Source organism: Ipomoea triloba, chromosome 11, assembly GCF_003576645.1.
Source record: "Ipomoea triloba cultivar NCNSP0323 chromosome 11, ASM357664v1".
NCBI classification, from domain to species: Eukaryota; Viridiplantae; Streptophyta; class Magnoliopsida; order Solanales; family Convolvulaceae; genus Ipomoea; species Ipomoea triloba.
In genome coordinates, this window is record NC_044926.1 from 1,182,505 (window position 1) to 1,200,800 (window position 18,296).

At 37.3% G+C, this 18,296-nt stretch overlaps 3 protein-coding genes across 3 annotated transcripts; all 3 read right to left on the reverse strand.

Moving 5' to 3' along the window:
- Window positions 1–2,164: 2,164 nt before the first annotated feature.
- Window positions 2,165–6,119, reverse strand: LOC115997671. Its single transcript, XM_031237269.1, has 8 exons — window positions 5,645–6,119; window positions 4,643–4,969; window positions 4,050–4,393; window positions 3,618–3,770; window positions 3,261–3,353; window positions 3,072–3,130; window positions 2,876–2,969; window positions 2,165–2,522 (listed from the first exon to the last, which is right to left on the reverse strand). Exons 1-8 carry the CDS (start codon window positions 6,051–6,053, stop codon window positions 2,307–2,309), a joined length of 1,695 nt encoding a protein of 564 aa, XP_031093129.1. The 5' UTR covers window positions 6,054–6,119; the 3' UTR covers window positions 2,165–2,306.
- Window positions 6,120–6,532: 413 nt separating this feature from the next.
- LOC115997558 (xanthoxin dehydrogenase) lies at window positions 6,533–9,501 on the reverse strand. Its single transcript, XM_031237139.1, has 2 exons — window positions 9,355–9,501; window positions 6,533–7,574 (listed from the first exon to the last, which is right to left on the reverse strand). Exons 1-2 carry the CDS (start codon window positions 9,402–9,404, stop codon window positions 6,773–6,775), a joined length of 852 nt encoding a protein of 283 aa, XP_031092999.1. The 5' UTR covers window positions 9,405–9,501; the 3' UTR covers window positions 6,533–6,772.
- Window positions 9,502–13,742: 4,241 nt separating this feature from the next.
- On the reverse strand, window positions 13,743–17,253 carry LOC115997557 (U-box domain-containing protein 44-like). Its single transcript, XM_031237138.1, has 3 exons — window positions 16,245–17,253; window positions 15,685–15,985; window positions 13,743–15,339 (listed from the first exon to the last, which is right to left on the reverse strand). Exons 1-3 carry the CDS (start codon window positions 16,977–16,979, stop codon window positions 13,883–13,885), a joined length of 2,493 nt encoding a protein of 830 aa, XP_031092998.1. The 5' UTR covers window positions 16,980–17,253; the 3' UTR covers window positions 13,743–13,882.
- Window positions 17,254–18,296: the final 1,043 nt, after the last annotated feature.

The following is an 18,296-nucleotide window of genomic DNA, read 5'->3' on the forward strand; positions in this document are numbered from 1 at the left end:
TTTTTTTTCCAAACGTTTGATTTGAATATATTTTGAATATGGTCGAGATAAGTATTGGGTGACACCGACCCTAAGGCACTAGATTGGGGGTAGGGTAGCGTAGTGGGACCTACTTTTATGATTTTGAAAACAAAATATTTGGGATATTAGTTTATGTAGTAACATAGCATATGAAGTTATTAAGTTTGAATTTCTAATTTTCTACCATTATAACTATTGGTTTTATGATCATGAAAGTCAACGAGTGACGACTAACATAATTTTGTTCAAAATTAGGTATGAAATTGTTTTTTCTTTAATATATTCAAACAATCTAACCTACTAATTAATGGATTGTCAATGACCTTGTAGTCTAATGACACCGAAGTGACTTTCCCAATTGAAGGTTATGAGTTTGAGCCTCAGTTGGGACGGTATTGATTTTTTTGTGCTTTAATAGGTAAATTCTTAGTAAATTTTGCTTTGTTGTCTCTGAGTGTCGCACCCGGTCGGGCACCACAATTAGGTGGACTGACGAGATACCAGAGCCGACCCATCTTCTGATAAAGGCGATCGAGTGACGGGCTCTCGATACCAGAGCGTTCTAGACTGGGTACTCTACCCGGGGTATCCAACTATCCATCAAATAGCATCATCAAAGATATTCTTAAATAGGTATGGACTATGGACCATCCTCAAATATGAATAAAGGAATTACAATTTTATTTGTTTAATTATTTACTTTTAGATATAGATAATTCGGTTGTGGAAGAAAAGAGTGGAAGGTTGAAAACAAAATTTAATTTAGTGCATCCAATAGATTTCTGGGAGCATTAAATGCATGATGAAGTTGATAGATATAAAATTGTCAAGAAATGGAAACATGGAGACTGACAAAGTCTGTATACATGGAGGTGAAGATGTCGTGATAACGTTGGACCATCAAAAAGGCATAAACCTTAAAGTGGTCGGCACGCTTAGCTTTAATTTGCGAAAAGATAAAGATTTTGGGTGGCACTGGTCGGCCAAGAAAAGCAAAGGGCCGCCAGTAGCACCGCTGCCCGCACGGCGGCAGGAGCGTATATGTGCACGGAACTCCCAGCCCAGACGCTCCACCCGGCCTACTTTTCAAAAAGGTGAAAGCTTTATAGGCCCCACTGTTTTCAGAGCCACCAATGACTGATTGATGCCACCACCACCTCGTGTCATTTATAAAAGTGAGAAATATATATATATATAATTCATATGGTGTGAAAGCAGATCACATAGACACTTACCATTTAAGTAACTTGTTTATAGAGCTGGAAATTATGATCACAATCCGGACATGAAAATAACAAGTTAGTGTTTAGTCTTAATGTGTCATGAGTCATTAGCGGGTTGACCCGTTAAAGACCTGTTATGTTTCCTGTCTTAACGAGTCAACCTGTTAACTCTATTACGAACTCATTTAGTCCATTAATATTATCATGTTAATCCGTTTATCCAAATCTGATTATAATCCGCTAAGAACCATTATCATGAATGAAATTACACAAGAACAAGATTTACCCAAAGCATTTCTCTTGCCACAAAAAAAAAAAGAACAAATTTTCTAAAAGTCTTATATCATATGAATCAATTATATAATAATGTTGGTAGCAACTAGCAACATAACATATGATAGTCGGTGGGGTGGGGATCTATAGAATCTTTTATCATCAGCTTACTAATGATAATTGACAAAATTATTATGCAATGAATATAACATGACATACACACTTCAATAATCCTAAATTTCTCAACAAAACATTCTGTTATCTTAATTGTCTTCTTGTCTTGCTCTATGCTAATCCCACCTTCCATAATGCAAGTTCATTCTATATCTAACACCTTTTCAAACTGCATTTTCTTCTAGAAACTCATCATAAGTCACCAAACATTATGGTAGCTTAGAACAAATTTTTTTTTTTGAGTGACAATGAAAACCTGCAGTCATTACCCAAGGGTATGCATTGGGTAAATCCGGCCTTGTGACCTTATCCAACAAAGGACCACAATGAGGTAAACCAGCCCAAGTTGCCCATAGTTGACTGGCCCAAACCAACAAGGCCAATAAGCCACTCACGATAAGAGTCGAACTTGTAACCTTGTGGTTACCAAATCAACAGTTTGACCAACTTTAAGCTGTCATTGACAGTTAGAGTTCAATAATATGTATCAAATTGTCAAAAATTGAATCATAGGCATCCCAACAGGCTACATCTCATGCAAAAGTGCAGTTGAAAACTAGCATTCATTTTACATTGATTCTGCAATTTGGGAAGATGAGAACTTCAAGTAGTTAGTTAGTTACCCTTTAGTGCAGAAATGAGTAGCACGATAAATACAGGGGAAACGAGAAAGATGATGTAGGGGAGAGCTTGACTGAGCGTGCCTTCATCAACCTCAGCTTCTTTAAGAGGGTAGTCAGCTTTGTCCTCGACAAATGCATCAAAGTAATTTTGATAGCCCGTGGCCTTTGGAGAATTGGTCGAGCCTCTAACCTTCATCATTTCCATGGCCTGCCATCAGCCAAGCCAAAACATTAGTTGCCCTTCACCATTCCACTTAGTTTAACCAAATAAATCGTTTTTATAAGATCAACAAGGCCAGGCCAGGCACTCGGTTGCACCCCCACATGGGAGGGAGTGATTCGAGCCTCAATGGAGGCGATATTGGCTCTTTGTGCTTCATTTGGTTGAGAAAGTAGCTATGAACAGATACTACATTGTAACAGAGTCAGTAGTACTCAAAAAAAAAAAAGAAAAAAAAGAAAAAAAAAAAAGGCCAGGCCAGCATCCAACTATTAGTTTTGTTTTTACGTGTTGCATTTGCATCGTTTTACTATCTTTGGAGATTTGATTAGTTTAATTACCTGGAAGCTGAATGCAAATTGCTTTGCTTTCTTGCTCACTTGAATGTTCGGGTGTGACTGAAGTTTCTCATACATGCTTCGAGCTTCGTTTCGCCTGTAGACATTTTGTCGGTTACAATCTCTTTAACTACAAAATAAAGTTAGGTTATGACACGCCAAAGAAGAAGACGAGAAAGGATCATTATTATGCACATGCCTTTGGAGCGAGTCTTGGCAAATAGACCATTGCAAAGCCGCAAGTCCGTAAAGTTCAGTCTACAGAGAATTTACCAGAATAAATAAATAAATAACCAAGTAAACAAAAAAGAACGAAGAAAACATGTTAATTATTTTTCTTTTGGCCGCTTCCCCCTCGGTGTTTCAAGAGTTCATACGAAATAGTTACCTGGAATGACAGTCGATCCATTACTTTTTCATAAAGCGGAATCGCTTCTCTTAGCTTCCCAAGTTCCATCAATGAATCGCCATCACTTAATGCCTAAGCACAACAGCGCTATAACTAAGAAGTAAGTTGTATGTTATGACTCTTAATCCCGAGAAGAATGAGACACAATTCACGCATATCATCATGTTAATAACACCAGTTCATCACTTTGAAGAAGGCTTCAAAGTTTTTTCCCAACTCAATTCAAAAGGTAGCTTTCTTATCGTAGTTTAGGATTTGTTTTCAGTAGAAGACGGCAAGTGAAGTAATTAATTGTTATATTATATGTTCACGGAAAAGAAAAGCAATTGAAAATACCTTCTGACACTCAAGTTTAAGTTTCGGCTCAATAACTAAGCCTTTTTTTGCCTTGTAGGCAGCAAGAAGCTGTCTCGATCGAGCCTGTTTGGCTGCTTTCTCTTCTGTTGTTTCAAGTGCCTCACCGGGATTAAGAGTTCTTCCACCACCAAACTACGCACAAAACAAAAATAAATGCATAAAGCAAACAATTAAATGTATAACCAGATTGAGATCAAGTTTTACCTTTAAATAAACTAAAAGATTCAGATCAAAATAATCTTTTATAATAATTTCATTTTTCCAGTCCAAAAACAAAAACTCAGGCGTATCATCAAACGAAGGATAAACCCTTTCAACCGTGCAAAAGTCTGATCTTGCAGCACTGAAATTTGTCAATAATAATTCATTTTATCAGAGAAACAAGGGTAAATGGGTCCATAGACAACTTACGGTTTTAGAAATGTTGCTAGGTCTAGGGAAAACACCCCACGTGGAAACCTTTGGCTTGTAGGCATCCATTTCTTCCTCCAAAACAGGTTTAGGCTTTGTTGCCGCTGCATCTCCAAACTTGCTAGTATCCCCGACTAGTATTTCTACTTCTGGCAAGTCGTCGTCTTCAGGGAAAGGGTCCAATATTGGAACTAGCCCGGCAGGCATTCGCTTGCCATCCTTTTTATCAGAAAAATTAAGCCCCATAAAATCTATACTCGAAATTGTGAATTCTTCCTTCTTACTTTCTTTCATTTTGGGTAAACTATTCCCAGGATCCTTCACAATCCCTTTGTCATTAAGTCCTACAAACAAATGCAATTATACCCTTCAGTTCTGGAAAACTACAGTTCCATAGGATATAAAAGTATGTATACACAACCTTAAAAAATTAAACTATGTATAAATGTACACAATTAACTAAATGTAGAGCATAAAGGAAAAACTTTTTCCCATAAATTTCTTGAAACATCTAGAATCATATAATTTTGCAAAAAAATAAAAATAGAGTAGCAAAACATAGAATTCATCAAAAAAAGTCATTCAGAAAATACCTGGTTTTTTCTCACTGCCTTGTAAACCTGTACCGCTACCCATAACTTCTTTGTTCTTCCTATACTCCTTTGCTCTCTCGAATGCAAGTTTGGCTGCAGAAGGCACCTCCTGTTCCTCACTAACATTAGCTTCCTCCTCTGACCCACCACCTTGCTTTTCTGTTTCTGCAGATTCCGGAACTGGGTTTTGAACAATCTTTGGAATGGGGTTGGTTTGAACTTCTTTCTTGTAGGCCTTGGCTTTGGCAAATGCGAGCTTTACAGGATCAACTTTTTCAGATTCTGGAGTCTCCTCTTCCGAAATGGGTGATGACGATTCCAAAGAAGCTGAGAAGATTTGTTGGATAGAGGTCAGAGTTATGAATGAATGTTGCTGTATCCAATTTGTTTTCTGGTTCTAGATAATAGTTCTTTGGTTCACTTCACATTTATATATAAATAACACTGTTTTAACAATAGAATCAATCCCTTTGTCATTAAAGTCCTACAAACAAATGCACTTCACACCCTCCAGTTATGAAAAACTACATGTCCATAGGATTCCAAAAACTTCAAGAATGCTGCAGGTTTAATCAAGAGGATTTTTTTTGGGTGACGAGCAAAACCTGTAGCCACTACCGAGGTAAACCCCGCCTTATGGCTCAAACCAAGAAGGTGAGGTTGTCCCTACTCAAGAGGATATTGAAATCACAAAAGTATGTATACTGCAGACACAACCTCAAAAGTAAGGAAATAAGTCGAGCATTCAGTCTCGAACAATGTGATAGCAGTCTATTATAAGTAAGGAAATAAGTCGAGCATTCACTACTAAGCTATAAATTTTGGGAGTGGTAAGCACTTGATCCTAATAGAACTACACAATTAACTAAATGCAGAGTGTAAAGACAGAAACTTTTTCACTAGAAATTGCTTGAAAGCACCTAGAATCACACAAATTTGCAATAATAAACAAAACAAAAGTAGCAAAAGTGGAAAGAAAGTAGAATTCATCACAGAAAATACCTGGTTTTTTCTCACTGCTGCCCACAATTTCTGTGTTCTTATACTCATTGGCTCTCTGGAAAGCGAGTTTGACTGCAGAAGGCAGCTCCTGTTTCTCGCTAACATTAGCTTCATCCTTCGACCCGTCAATTTGCTCTTGAGTTTCTGCAGATTCTGAAACTGTGTTTTGAACAGTCTTGGGAATGGGTTTGATTTGGATGTCTTTCTTGTAGGCCTTGGCTTTGGCAAATGCAAGCTTTACACGATCGAATTTTTCGGATTCTGGAGGCTCTTCTTCTGAAGATTCCAAGGAAGCTGAGATTTTTAGAGGCTTGAACTTCAGTTTCTTGAGGTGTAGCTTAGTTGGATAGAGATCAGAGTTAATGGTCCTGAAAGAAGAGAAAACTTGGGTTTGGGGAATTATCGCCATGGCTCTTCGAATGAATGTTTCTGGTCCGGTGCAGTGGTGATAGATAAGAGTTCTTTGGTCCTGTTTTCAGCCTCATTTTCTTTCCTTAAGAAAAGTAGGGATTAATAATGTTTGAGACAATCTTAGCCAAATTAGCTCGGTTTTAACTTGGTAAATACTAGAGTATAAGTTAACACTTAGTTATTGCTGACTAGGACGCAAGAAAGAAGTTTATCCAATACACGTTCTGGTTAAGGTTTTCCCGTCGTCCTAAAAGAAATGTTTTTTTTTTTAGTTATGACTCAGTTACAATGTAGTATCTGTCCACTCACTATTTGAGAACTAACATAGGTTGTGCATAGTTAATCGACTCAAATCAAGAAAGACAATAAATTGCTCTCATTAAGAGTCGAACTTGAAACATTGTGATTACTAACAATCTGACCAACTTGGATGGGGTTGCACGAATTAGTCACTATCAACTATCAGGTAGAAACTAGTAAAAGTTCTAAAATGGGCACAATGTTTTGCAAAGTGATACAATCATACAAATACAGCAATTTGGTACACAAATTATTGTGCATATGATACATTGATATCATCAAATCTGAATTTTGAATGCTTAAGGCAAAGATAATTGTTTACATTACACTGGTGCAAGTGCACTGCAGCAGACCAGCACATTGCCAAACAAGACCGCTAACCACTAACCGCTATCTGCTGATTACCAAACAAGGCCGTTATCCTCTAAAGACTCGAAGAGAATGATTCACACAAGAGAAACCACCATCCACCATAAGGTTCACCCCGCTAACGTACCTCGCTTCATCGCTGGCTAAGAAAAGCACAGCATTGGCAACATCACGGGCGGTCAAGTTCACGCCCTGCAAGTTGGCGTTTTTGGCTGCAAACGCGCGAAAGCCTTCCCATGCTTCCTCGGTTCTCTCGTCCTCGGGCATGTGAGCCAGTGCCAAGGGCGTGGGAACGGCGTAAGGGCCAACGCAGTTCACACGGATGCCGTGGCTTCCCAGCTCTGCAGCAACATTCTGAGTTAGCCCCAAGACCGCGTGCTTTGAAGCTGCATATGAATGCGGTCCAACTCCAGCAATCGCACTCGCAACGCTGCTGATAGAGACTATCGAGCCCTTCTTCAGCGGGATCATGACCCGAGCAGCGTGCTTCATCCCCAGGAAAACGCCTTTCAAATTCACATCAATTATCTTCTCGAATACAGACAGTTCAAAGTCCCGGATATCTGCAACAGGTGGCCCTGCCAGACCAGCATTGTTCACTATTATGTCGAGCGTGCCAAACTTATCAACTGCAACGTCCACTGAGCGACTAACATCATCTTCGAGCGATACATCACAGTGGACGAAACATACACTGGACTCGCCCCCGAGGGATCTGCAAACTTGCTGACCAAGATCATCTTGAATGTCTGCAACACAAACTTTAGCCCCGTGCTTGTGAAATAGACGAACGATGCTCTCTCCTATGCCACTCGCACCCCCAGTCACTAACGCAACTTTCCCAAATAGCCTGAAAACGAATTTCTATCATTTTATCGACTCAATAAGTATGATGATGCAGAGAATACAGAGAATCATATTCATGGCATGACTACTTGCAATGAACACGCTTTTTGCAATTCCAACTTCTAGCTTAGACGACGCATTTCTGATTTCAATTCATACACAATTGATAAGCAATAGCTAGGCACATCAAACGTAATAAACAGATGGGAAAAGACGAGTTTCTCTCTTATGCATACCCCCTCTCAGCATTTGGCAAAATAAGTTTAATTAAACTGACAAACACAATAGAAGAATCAGCAAATTTGTTCAAACTTAAGAATCAAAGCTCATATATCTACAATTAGCCATGTCACTTTCAAGTAGAATTGAAGCCCCATAAATTCTAGCTTTATCCAGTGAATAGGGACACCTGCCCAACACACAAGACATGTGAGTTTCATTATTAGAGTAATAACTAATAAGATCTTGATGAGGGATCAACTTCTGAATTGTCAGTGTTATACTGTTACCCAACCGAATTTCCTTAAAGCATTATAAAAACTAGAGGGGCACTCCAAAGCATTAAGAATCAAGATTCTTCAATAAGAATTAAACCTCTGAATCAGGTTTCCTGTTCTTTTTGTGCTATGCCCCAAAATTTTTGGAAAGAAAAAAAAAATTGCAAGTCTCCCATGTCTTTTCCATCTTAATCCAAGTTTCTAGCCTGATGTCAAATCTTGTGAGCATCTTTATGATTCTTTCCCATCTTAATCCAGGTTTCTAGCCTGATGCTAAATCTTGTGAGTATCTTTATGATTCAAAAATTGTCCCAGTTGTTTTATGATTACCAAGAATCTGAAACTCAACTTCTGCAGATGGTAAAGAAAGAGGACTATTGGACTAGGAGAGTCTATGGTCTTCTTGGTTTCGGCCTGTCAGCTATGAGAAACCTAGATTGGATTATCTGCTTATGATCCTTCGACAGTTAGGGTCACAAGGCGAGGTTTGCCCAGTGATCCTTCGACAGTTAGGGTCACAAGGCGAGGTTTGCCCAGTGCCTCTTCGACAGTTAGGGTCACAAGGCGAGGTTTGCCCAGTGCCTATGGGAAACCTAGATTGGTTTTTCGTAATCCTTCGACAGTTAGGGTCACAAGGCGAGGTTTGCCCAGTGATCCTTCGACAGTTAGGGTCACAAGGCGAGGTTTGCCCAGTGCCTCTTCGACAGTTAGGGTCACAAGGCGAGGTTTGCCCAGTGCCTATGGGAAACCTAGATTGGTTTTTCGTAATCCTTCGACAGTTAGGGTCACAAGGCGGGGTTTGCCAGTGCACACCCTAAACGTGTTAGAGGAAACAAGAAGCATGGAAGAAAACCTGCATCTTCAAAACCCAAACTCAGAACAGCCTAACATGTACTGGGGCAAGAAGAAAACAGCCAAAGATTCCACCTTTAATCTCTCCAACAAAACACTATGTTTCAGGTTAGTAATATGTGGTCTATATTTAACTAAAAGGGGTGTTTTCTTCTTGGTCCTAGTTGGTTTAGCTACCTCACTATGCATGTTCAAACCACATTAGATCTTTCACTTTAGCTAAATCCCATCTGCGATTCTCAGCAAACAAAGCAGAAACTGAGCTCCCAATAGTCAAGGGGCCATAAAAACACACACCCAGCTCAAGATCCAAACATGCTTTGAACCAATCAGATTCACATGCGAGATTATTTAGCTCAATAAAATGCTCTAATCTGAAGAAAACTGTTTAGAGAAAAGAGTAAGGGCATCTACAAATGAAGTCTTGAATGTTACCTTTGGCATTGAATAGGAAGAGGATCTTCAGTACCAGCACTATCTGCCATTGCTAACACTATAGCAACAGATAAACAGAAAAACCAAAATATAGAGGAGTAGTTATACAACTTTCTTTGGGTGAGGAGTAAACTGCCACCACGCTCATTGGTTGGGTTAATATAACTGGAATCTCTGAGTATAGTGGCACCATCACGTTTAGTCCAATTTTCAATCTTTTAACCAGTCTTAGTCATAACTTTTCTATTACTTAAACTAAAGGAAGGATGATAGCTGGTTAAATTTGAAAATCAAATAACCATTAGTGGTTAAATTAAAAGTTTAAGACTAAATATGACGGTGCGACTAAACTGAAAATGTATGGGTAAGAATAAAATTGCTGGTTTTTAAATACAAACATGCAACTAATTTCATTTTAATGTACAGTAAATTTGTTTTGAATATATTATCTACAAATAAATATGTAATATATTTTTTTTAAAATATGTAATATATTAAAAATCAATATGTATCGACCCAATTAAATTGATTAGATTTATCTTGGTAATTCTTTACCGATTCCCTAATACATAATTTTGAGTTTCCTATGATAACTTATTATAAACATAATTTGCCGATTGGGGTGAATTTTCCATGATAACCTGTAAGGCTATAAACATAATTTGCCATTGGGGAAGAACCTATAAACATAATTTACCGATTGGGGGCTTGGGGCGGTAGAAAAAATAAAATATTATCAGCCCACGTGTGAGCAAGTGATTGGATTAGGTTTGAGTCAACATGCAAATTTGGAAAGTCGTGCGTGTCACTGTGTCAGCAACTTGCAAGCTAGAAATGACCTTCCAACTTTTATTTTATTTATAAAAATATCATAATTATTTTCCAATTTTTCAAATTTTTTAAAATTATTATTTTATCAATTTCTACTCTCTCACAAATTTGAGACATTTTTCCTAGAACTCACACGATCAAAAATATATTATCTTTGGGTGCCACACTTATACTATATATAAAAGTAAAATCCTTTCATTTCATTTTCTCGTCTAAACTTTTGTAATTAATTAATTAAATATTTTATTAGTCAAATAATTAATAAAGCTTATTTGGTAAGAAAATGTAAAATGAAAATTAACTAATATTACGTATCTATTAATTGGTAATATTGCTTCTATATTCACGTAGTAACGTAATAATATAATACCGTATAGAAAAGACATACTATTAATTAGGTAATAACATAATAGCATAATTGGTAATATTATATATGGTATTCTATAATATAATTGCCTAATTGGTAATATTATTGTATGCAAATTTTGTGAATAATAATTGATTAATTATATTCATAAGTACTAATATTTAATTTAAATAATAATAATTTTAGTATATGTGATTTGATATTCTTGTTAGAGAAAAATAATTAATTTGCACAATGAAGAATAAATAATACAAATAAAATGCATTTTTTTAAAGTGTAAATACAATGGAATAAATGTGTAGCTTTGAAGTACACATTAGATTATTCCAAAAAAAAAATGTACACATATAAGCAAGCAATAGTTCATTAATGTATGTTTTTTTTATAGCAAAAATAATGTTAGGGTGTGTTTGGTAACATGTAAAATGACTTCCATAAAATGTTTTTCGAATTTTTTGTGTTTGGCAATGTCTGGAAAATGTGGTTAATGGAAAATGTTTTCCGTTGACCAAGGAAAATCAGTTCATTTTTCCGGAAAATGACTTACAGATTTTTTTTTCCGTAAGTCATTTTACGGAATCGCCGGAATAGCTGTTTCGCATGTTTTTGACCAAAACAAAGCCATATCACCCATGACCATGGACCAAGGAGGTGGGAAAACCGCCGAAAACTTTGCTACATTTTTTTTTTAATAAATCATATTTTTTATTAAATACCATTATTTTAATAACTATTATAATTTTTTATATTTTAAATAAAACAATTACAATGTTTAATTATACAATTCTATCTATTTTCCAGAAAATGTTAATTGTTTCTTCCATTATTGTATCATTTGTTTAGCTTTTGAGTAGTTTATGTTCCTTTGCCCTCCATTTACACAGATCAGACATGGAAGGAACATCCTTAGCCTCTGCTTTTTTCTTTTCTTTTTATTCCCTCTTTTGGCTTTGTCTTTTTGGCTTTGGTGATTGATGGTGGATATAATAGGATGTGAATAAATGAGACCAATACTTTCCCAATCAAGATAGACTTTGATGGAGTGAAAGAGACTCATCCATCCTTAACCAAATGTCAATGGCTCGACCATTAACTTTGGGTATGAAGTAGCTTTCAGGATTAGTCACTATATATGACGATGGAAACTCTGAATTGCACAAAAAAAAAAAAAAAAAAAAAAAAAAAAAAAAAAAAAAAAAAAAAAAAAAAAAAAAAAAAAAAAAAAAAAAAAAACCTCCCCAATCAATCATACTAGTTTCTTATTGATTAAAAAATATATATTTTTCTTTAACATTAGATGCAAATCTTAGAGTCAGATCTTAGCGCATTGTATAAAAAAATGATTAATAATAATATATTAAAAATAAATATAGAGTACTATAACAAATACAGTGTACAATGCATGTCATATTGTCATTTGTTATACAATTTTCTTTTTTAAAGGTATATATAAGGTAAATTGAAATTTATGGTTATTATAATTAAATAATTAATGAATACTCCGTATTGATTTAATTTAAAATAAAAATGCAATTCAATCAAATCTAAGTATGAATCAGTATGAAATTGACATTCACATTAATCAAATATGAGATATATACAATTTTAAATTTACATCATTCTATTATTCTCTCTTATGTTATTTATTTTTCTTATATAATTTGTAAAATTTACACAAGAATTGAATTTACCTCATATACATATTTGAGTAATAATGTGAATTTCCATTATAACTCAAAAAAAAATAAAATTACATCACTCATTATTATTATTATTATTATTATTATTATTATTATTATTATTTTGTGGTTTTGTTCTCTTTGCCCCTATTGGCTATTATACAGACCAGCCATGGAAGAATAACCTTAGCCGCCTCTGCTTTTTTCTCTTTCGGCTTTGTCTTTTTGCTCTTTATTGGGTTTGGCGATTGATGAATGATATAAGAGTTTTTTTTTTTTTTTTTTTTTAAGGAAATGATATAAGAGTAATATTACATATACTCCTTATTTTTACTCTCTTTTATAATAATTGATAATTAATTACATTTATTTTGTGATTCAGTGAGTTTCAATAAAAATGTTAATATTAAAATTTTGTGAGAAAAAGTAAAAATTACAAGTAAAATTTAGGAGTAGGATTAGTATTTTCTACTTATAAAGGGCTGCTGGAAAGCAAATAAAGTAGAGCCTAGGGATATCAATTGCAACATGATTTGATGTGATGTAATTTTTACTTTTACTATGAGGTGAGTAGATTACAAAATATGTCACATTGATTTTAAGTTGTCTAAAATGATTGGATATTAGTGTTTATCTTAGTAGAATTTGGTCTCACATATTATAATTACTACTCCGTAGTTTTTATCCTAGTATATTTTGTCTCTCTTGATTTTGTTTGAGTACCTGTTACAATGTAGTATCTATTCATAATTACTTTTTCAACCTATTAAAATTTAAAGAGTCAACAGTCGCTCCACAGATGTTCGAACCCACTCCTTTTCATATGGATGTACAATTGGATTTACTTTCAAAAAACCTGTCAATTAAATAAGTTGTGTTTCAGACGTAAAAGCTTAATAAAATTCCTAGTTTGATGGGACCAGGACAATGATGAAACTTGGAGAATGGGAGTAGGAATGAGAACTTTTCAACCTTAGCGAGGACGAAGAAGAGAAGACCACAACTTTTAAATTTGAATATATAATAGGAGAAAAAAAAAACTCTAGATGAAGACTAATCAGACTTATATTGATAAATACATTAATATACAAATTAATTTGAGCATTATAGATACATGTACATCATCACGCAAGCCCGTACAAACAAGATTTGAACCGGAAAATTAATTTGGTAACCACAATGTTTCAAATTTAACTTTCATGTTCGAAAGAACTGTCTACTACCAATCAGGTGTGAACAACTTATGTTGGTTTACTTCATTGTCGACAGTTGCACATTAAGGTCGCAAAACGGGCTTCACTCCGTGTGCACATTCGATAGCGGCCAGTACAAACAAGATTTGAACCATTTGGGTAATCACAATGTTCCAAATTTGACTTTCATGTCTATTACCAATCAACTATGAACAACTTAAGTTGGTTTACTTCATTGTGGGCATTTACAGATTAAGGTTGCAAGACGGGCTTCACTCAAAGCGCACATTCGGTAGCGGCAGCGGCAGCGGCGATTAATTTTCCGTAAATCAAATTACCAACAAGATTTTAACCAATCACTAAAAAAAATTGTGGATGAACACAAGCAAAAATCAATGAAAGAACCCTGTAATTTGCAACTAATGTACATGTGTTTGAAGCAAATGAGATGAGTGATCTCAGAAGTAACTTGATTGAGCTTGCAAGAGCTCAAGCTGTGCCAGCAGCTTAGCCACTGTTGGTTTCAGAATTGCATCCCCAGTCTGTGCCAGATCAATCAGCAATGGCTGTGCACATTCCCCATGCTCAACTCTATAAGCCTCAACCCTAAAAACCCTTTCAAGAATCCACAGAGCTTTCTCCTGAGCCTTAATGCTCCCCACTCCCAGAACTTTAACCAAACACTGAACCCCCTTTACCTTCACTAGGTACTTGCACCCAATCTCCCAGCTTTCGTCATGCACCAGAGTCGATATGCAGCTTAACACGGCCTCGTCTGCTTCCCTCTCGGGCCCTTCCAGTACCTGGACTAATGGCGTTATCGCGCCCGCCTTGATCAAGCAGAACGTGGTTTTGACGGAGCAGTAACCGTCGTGGACTTCACAGAAGCCGTCAGTGGAGGCAGGGCCACAGAACCATCTCGGCTTTCTTGGTTTCCTTAACGACAGAGAGTTTTGTGAGAGTTGTGTCAGGCAAATTGCTGCTCTAGTTTTGGCAATTATTGAATCCGAGGCGAGTAGCTTGACGAGAACGGGAATGGCTCCTTGATCAGCAGCATAATGCTGCAGTTTCTTGTCAGAAGGAACGGTGAACCGGATTAGTACTCCTGCAATGCTCTCAGCTAGCCTCGACGACATTTGTGTTGAAGGTGCAGGGCTTGAATTCATCAATGAAACTAAAGCGGGCAGTAAGTTTGCGTTCATGAGCATACTCGTCGCCTTCTTGTCACTCACGGGCAAATTGCTTAGGATTCCAATAGCCACGGCCTTTTCATCGGCTTCGGATGATGGCGAAGAAACAATGTTGGCAATTATGCAAATGTGAGTCTCATCCATCTGTTCTGTCAGCTCCCCTTGCATATTCTCGGAGAGCAGACAAATCAAACTTAAAGCCCCGGTTCTGATCTTGGCGTTAGTCTCAGTAAGGAAAGGCAATAACAGCCGGATCGCCCCGTTTTCCTTCATTTTCCTCCTCACTTTCGAAGCATTCGAATTCGAAGCAATACAATTCAGCGCCTCCAGGAGATGGCACTGGATGACAGGACTAGTCAGGTTCAGAAGCGAAAGCATCTGTTGAGCCACATCCGGTTTCACCAACAACCCTTCCGAATGAGCTATTTTCGCCAGAATTGCCGATGCTGGCTCGCGCAGGGTCATTAGGACCGACGTCACAGAGAAAAGGAGCTGCAGAAGAGTAGCCACGATGCCCGAATTCACCAAACGCTGGACGTTCTCGCTCAGACCTGACAGGTTTTGCAGCGCGCTCAAAGCAGATTGCTTCGACTCGAGATTCCCAGTGCTGAACATCTTCACTAGAGGATGAATTGCCCCATCTTCCCCTAGGGAAGCTCGGTTTTTATCTGTTAGCTCCATTCTTGAAACCGCGGTTGCCATAAGTACCTTACTCATATCAGAACCTGCCAAGCGGGGTTACACCTGTTATAAACCGGGCTATAATGCACATATGCCAAACTACACTAAAAACTGAATGCAATCAATTAGCTAATCTGATCTATAGCCTTATCAACTCATATGTTCTCTCTTATATTTTCATCGTGGGACTCTTAACAACACCAATCCTTACTGTCACAGTTCTTGCAATTCAATTAAGTTGTTTAAAGTATATCTTGTGCTGATAGATTAAGATTAGAACTCACTCATTCAGCTAACATTTCACTTAACCAAATACCAAATGCAATTTATGCTTCTTGGAAGGCCTAAAAGGATGCAAAAATGGAGAGAGCAAGAGCCAAGAGGCTAACCTTCCTTTAGGTAGTGGACTAAAGGCTTGAAGTAGCCAGCCTCAGCCATGTGGAGAGCATATTGAGTATTGGCAGAAAGGGCATTCAACAACTTCCCAGCATCGCGAGAAGCCGCCTGATCTTCACCATTGAAAATGGCCACCAGCATAACAATGCAGCCCTGGATCCTCCCTAGTCTTCTCCTAACAGACACGAGCTCTGAGAGAGTCGACAGCAGCCCCACCGCCTCTCGCTGCTCGTCCACGTCCCCTGTCAACGACTTAACCAGCGTCGACAGGCACCCAATCTCAGCCATCTTCTCCTGCAAACTATTAAGCTTTGTAAGCACAAGCAGACATGTAACAGTACTGTTAGGCCAAAGCCCGAGGCCTGAAGGGTCAAGTCCAGCACCAGATCGGCAGGTCACCTAAGTACCTAACAATACTATTAGGCCAAAGCCTGAGGCCTGAAGGGTCAAGTCCAGCACCAGATGGGCAGGTATAAGGAAATAAAGTTAAGCGTTTGATCATAAAAAGTCATCACAGAAATCACTACAATTGGCTCTATGAATCTATGATTACCTTACTGTCATTGTTCTGATTAACCAGAACTCTGAGTGTGTGAATTATAGCCAATCTATTCTCTGCTACACTTGTGCTTAACCTACTAAACATGATTGGGATTATATCCTCATTATCAAGAGCTTCTTTACTAACTCCACCCTCACCAATCAAGACATTCAACCCGAAAATCGCCTGCTTGAGTTCTTCATCATTGCCATACTTTAGCTGCAAAGCAATACCATCAACATCTAATGTGATCCTATCTTCTTCTACTTCCTCTTCTTCTTCCACAATTTCCTTGGATGGAATGGATGCCAATTCCAGATCATATGAGAACTCAGACTCTCTCTCAGAGCAGAAATTAGACCTGGAATTCATAATCTCTTTGCGCAGAGCCTCCATCTCTGCTCTCCTGGATATCCCCATATCATGGCTGGCAAACAGCACAAGCCCTAAAGACCTCCCAAGATTCTCTGTCTGGTCATCAATTTGCTTCAGAGGCGAGGAATTGATGTTTAGATTTTTGGTTAAGGCTTTTGCGGTCATGAATTCTTGTTCTAGTGATTGAATTGCCTTCTGGACCGTGGGATCAATCCCAAGATTCTTGTGCTCCTTCATTTCGGCCAGAATTGGGCTCAGTTTCTCCACGAAGACTGAGAGCTCTGAGGTTGACTCCGTCGTGTTCTCGTCAGTTGACCACCGCTGCTCGGCCTCCGAGGAAATCTCCGACATCGGTTTGCTGTTTTCGTCCATAGCCACAATCTCTCTCTCAAACTGAACGGACAATTTTGCCCAGAAACATTACAGACAACGTAGCAGAAAAATTTGCAGAGAACAAGCAATTAATTTCTGCCCTGCTTCAAGATGAACATAGACGAAGACGAAGACGAAGACAAAGACCTGGCTTTATGTTGTTGTCTTACTTGGGTGTCTTGTGATGGTGTGCTCGCTCCATCCAATTTGATTTGCGTGAATTACAAGGATAGGATACCTCGCATATACTCATGAAGATACAACACCAAAATGCCCAGTGGCTCAAATCTTGTCTGCATAGATATGAAGGCAGTCAAGGCATTGATGTTTGGTCCGCACAGACAATTCAGTTAATTTTTGTTGAGTAAATTATTCAATTTATTGAAGCACAAAGAGAATATCTCAGTGGGATTCGAACATTTTGAGAGTCATATCTTTGCTCACAAAAAGTAAAATTTCATTGCATCAAGTCCCCACATCTCAACCTTAGAGGATAAATCATGGTGACTCAACAACCGATTAGATGAAGAACAAGTATGTAGTCCCTACAAAGAGCCTGTCACATTTGATGTAACTCTCATACTGCAATTGTCAGAGCTCAATTATGTGTTCTGGCTTAAGAACTAACTAAGCTACTCGTGCCAGGTAAAAACTGCATCCTCAAAACAACTAAAGAGTCGTTTTCACAAGAATTGTTTTTTCTGTTTGACCGTTTCTTCCCCATCTTCCGTTTGCTTTCGCCATAAATACAAAAGAAGGAATTAAAGGCGGGCTTTGAATCAGATGCTAAAGAGAGAGAGATGACTCAGTCAGCCGTTTGGTTTCTGCTTTCCCATTGGATCGCTCATCGCTTTTCATGCCCCTCAATATTAATTATATATATATATATATATATTTTTGTTTTTAATAAAACTTTTCCAGATAATCAATGGAGTGTTTGTCTGTTTGCTCATTAAATGCTTACATATTAAGGTATACATATCGATGTATGTAATAATTTTACAAACTTTGATATTCAATTCACGGATTGTACGTTTGAGGAGTCTATTATTATTTTTTTTTTGAGTACTACTAACTCTATTATATTTTAAATTGGTAAACTCGATTATAAACTAATTAAATGAATACGTCAACATCTGATGTTATGTATATTATATTTATATTTCTCAGTCGCCTCCACTAAAACTCGAATCCACCCCTTTCCATGTGAAGTGTAAATTTATAACTGACTAATTTAAATTAAGAAGACTCCTTAAATATGTAAACCACATATATATATATATATATATATATATATATATATATATATATATATAT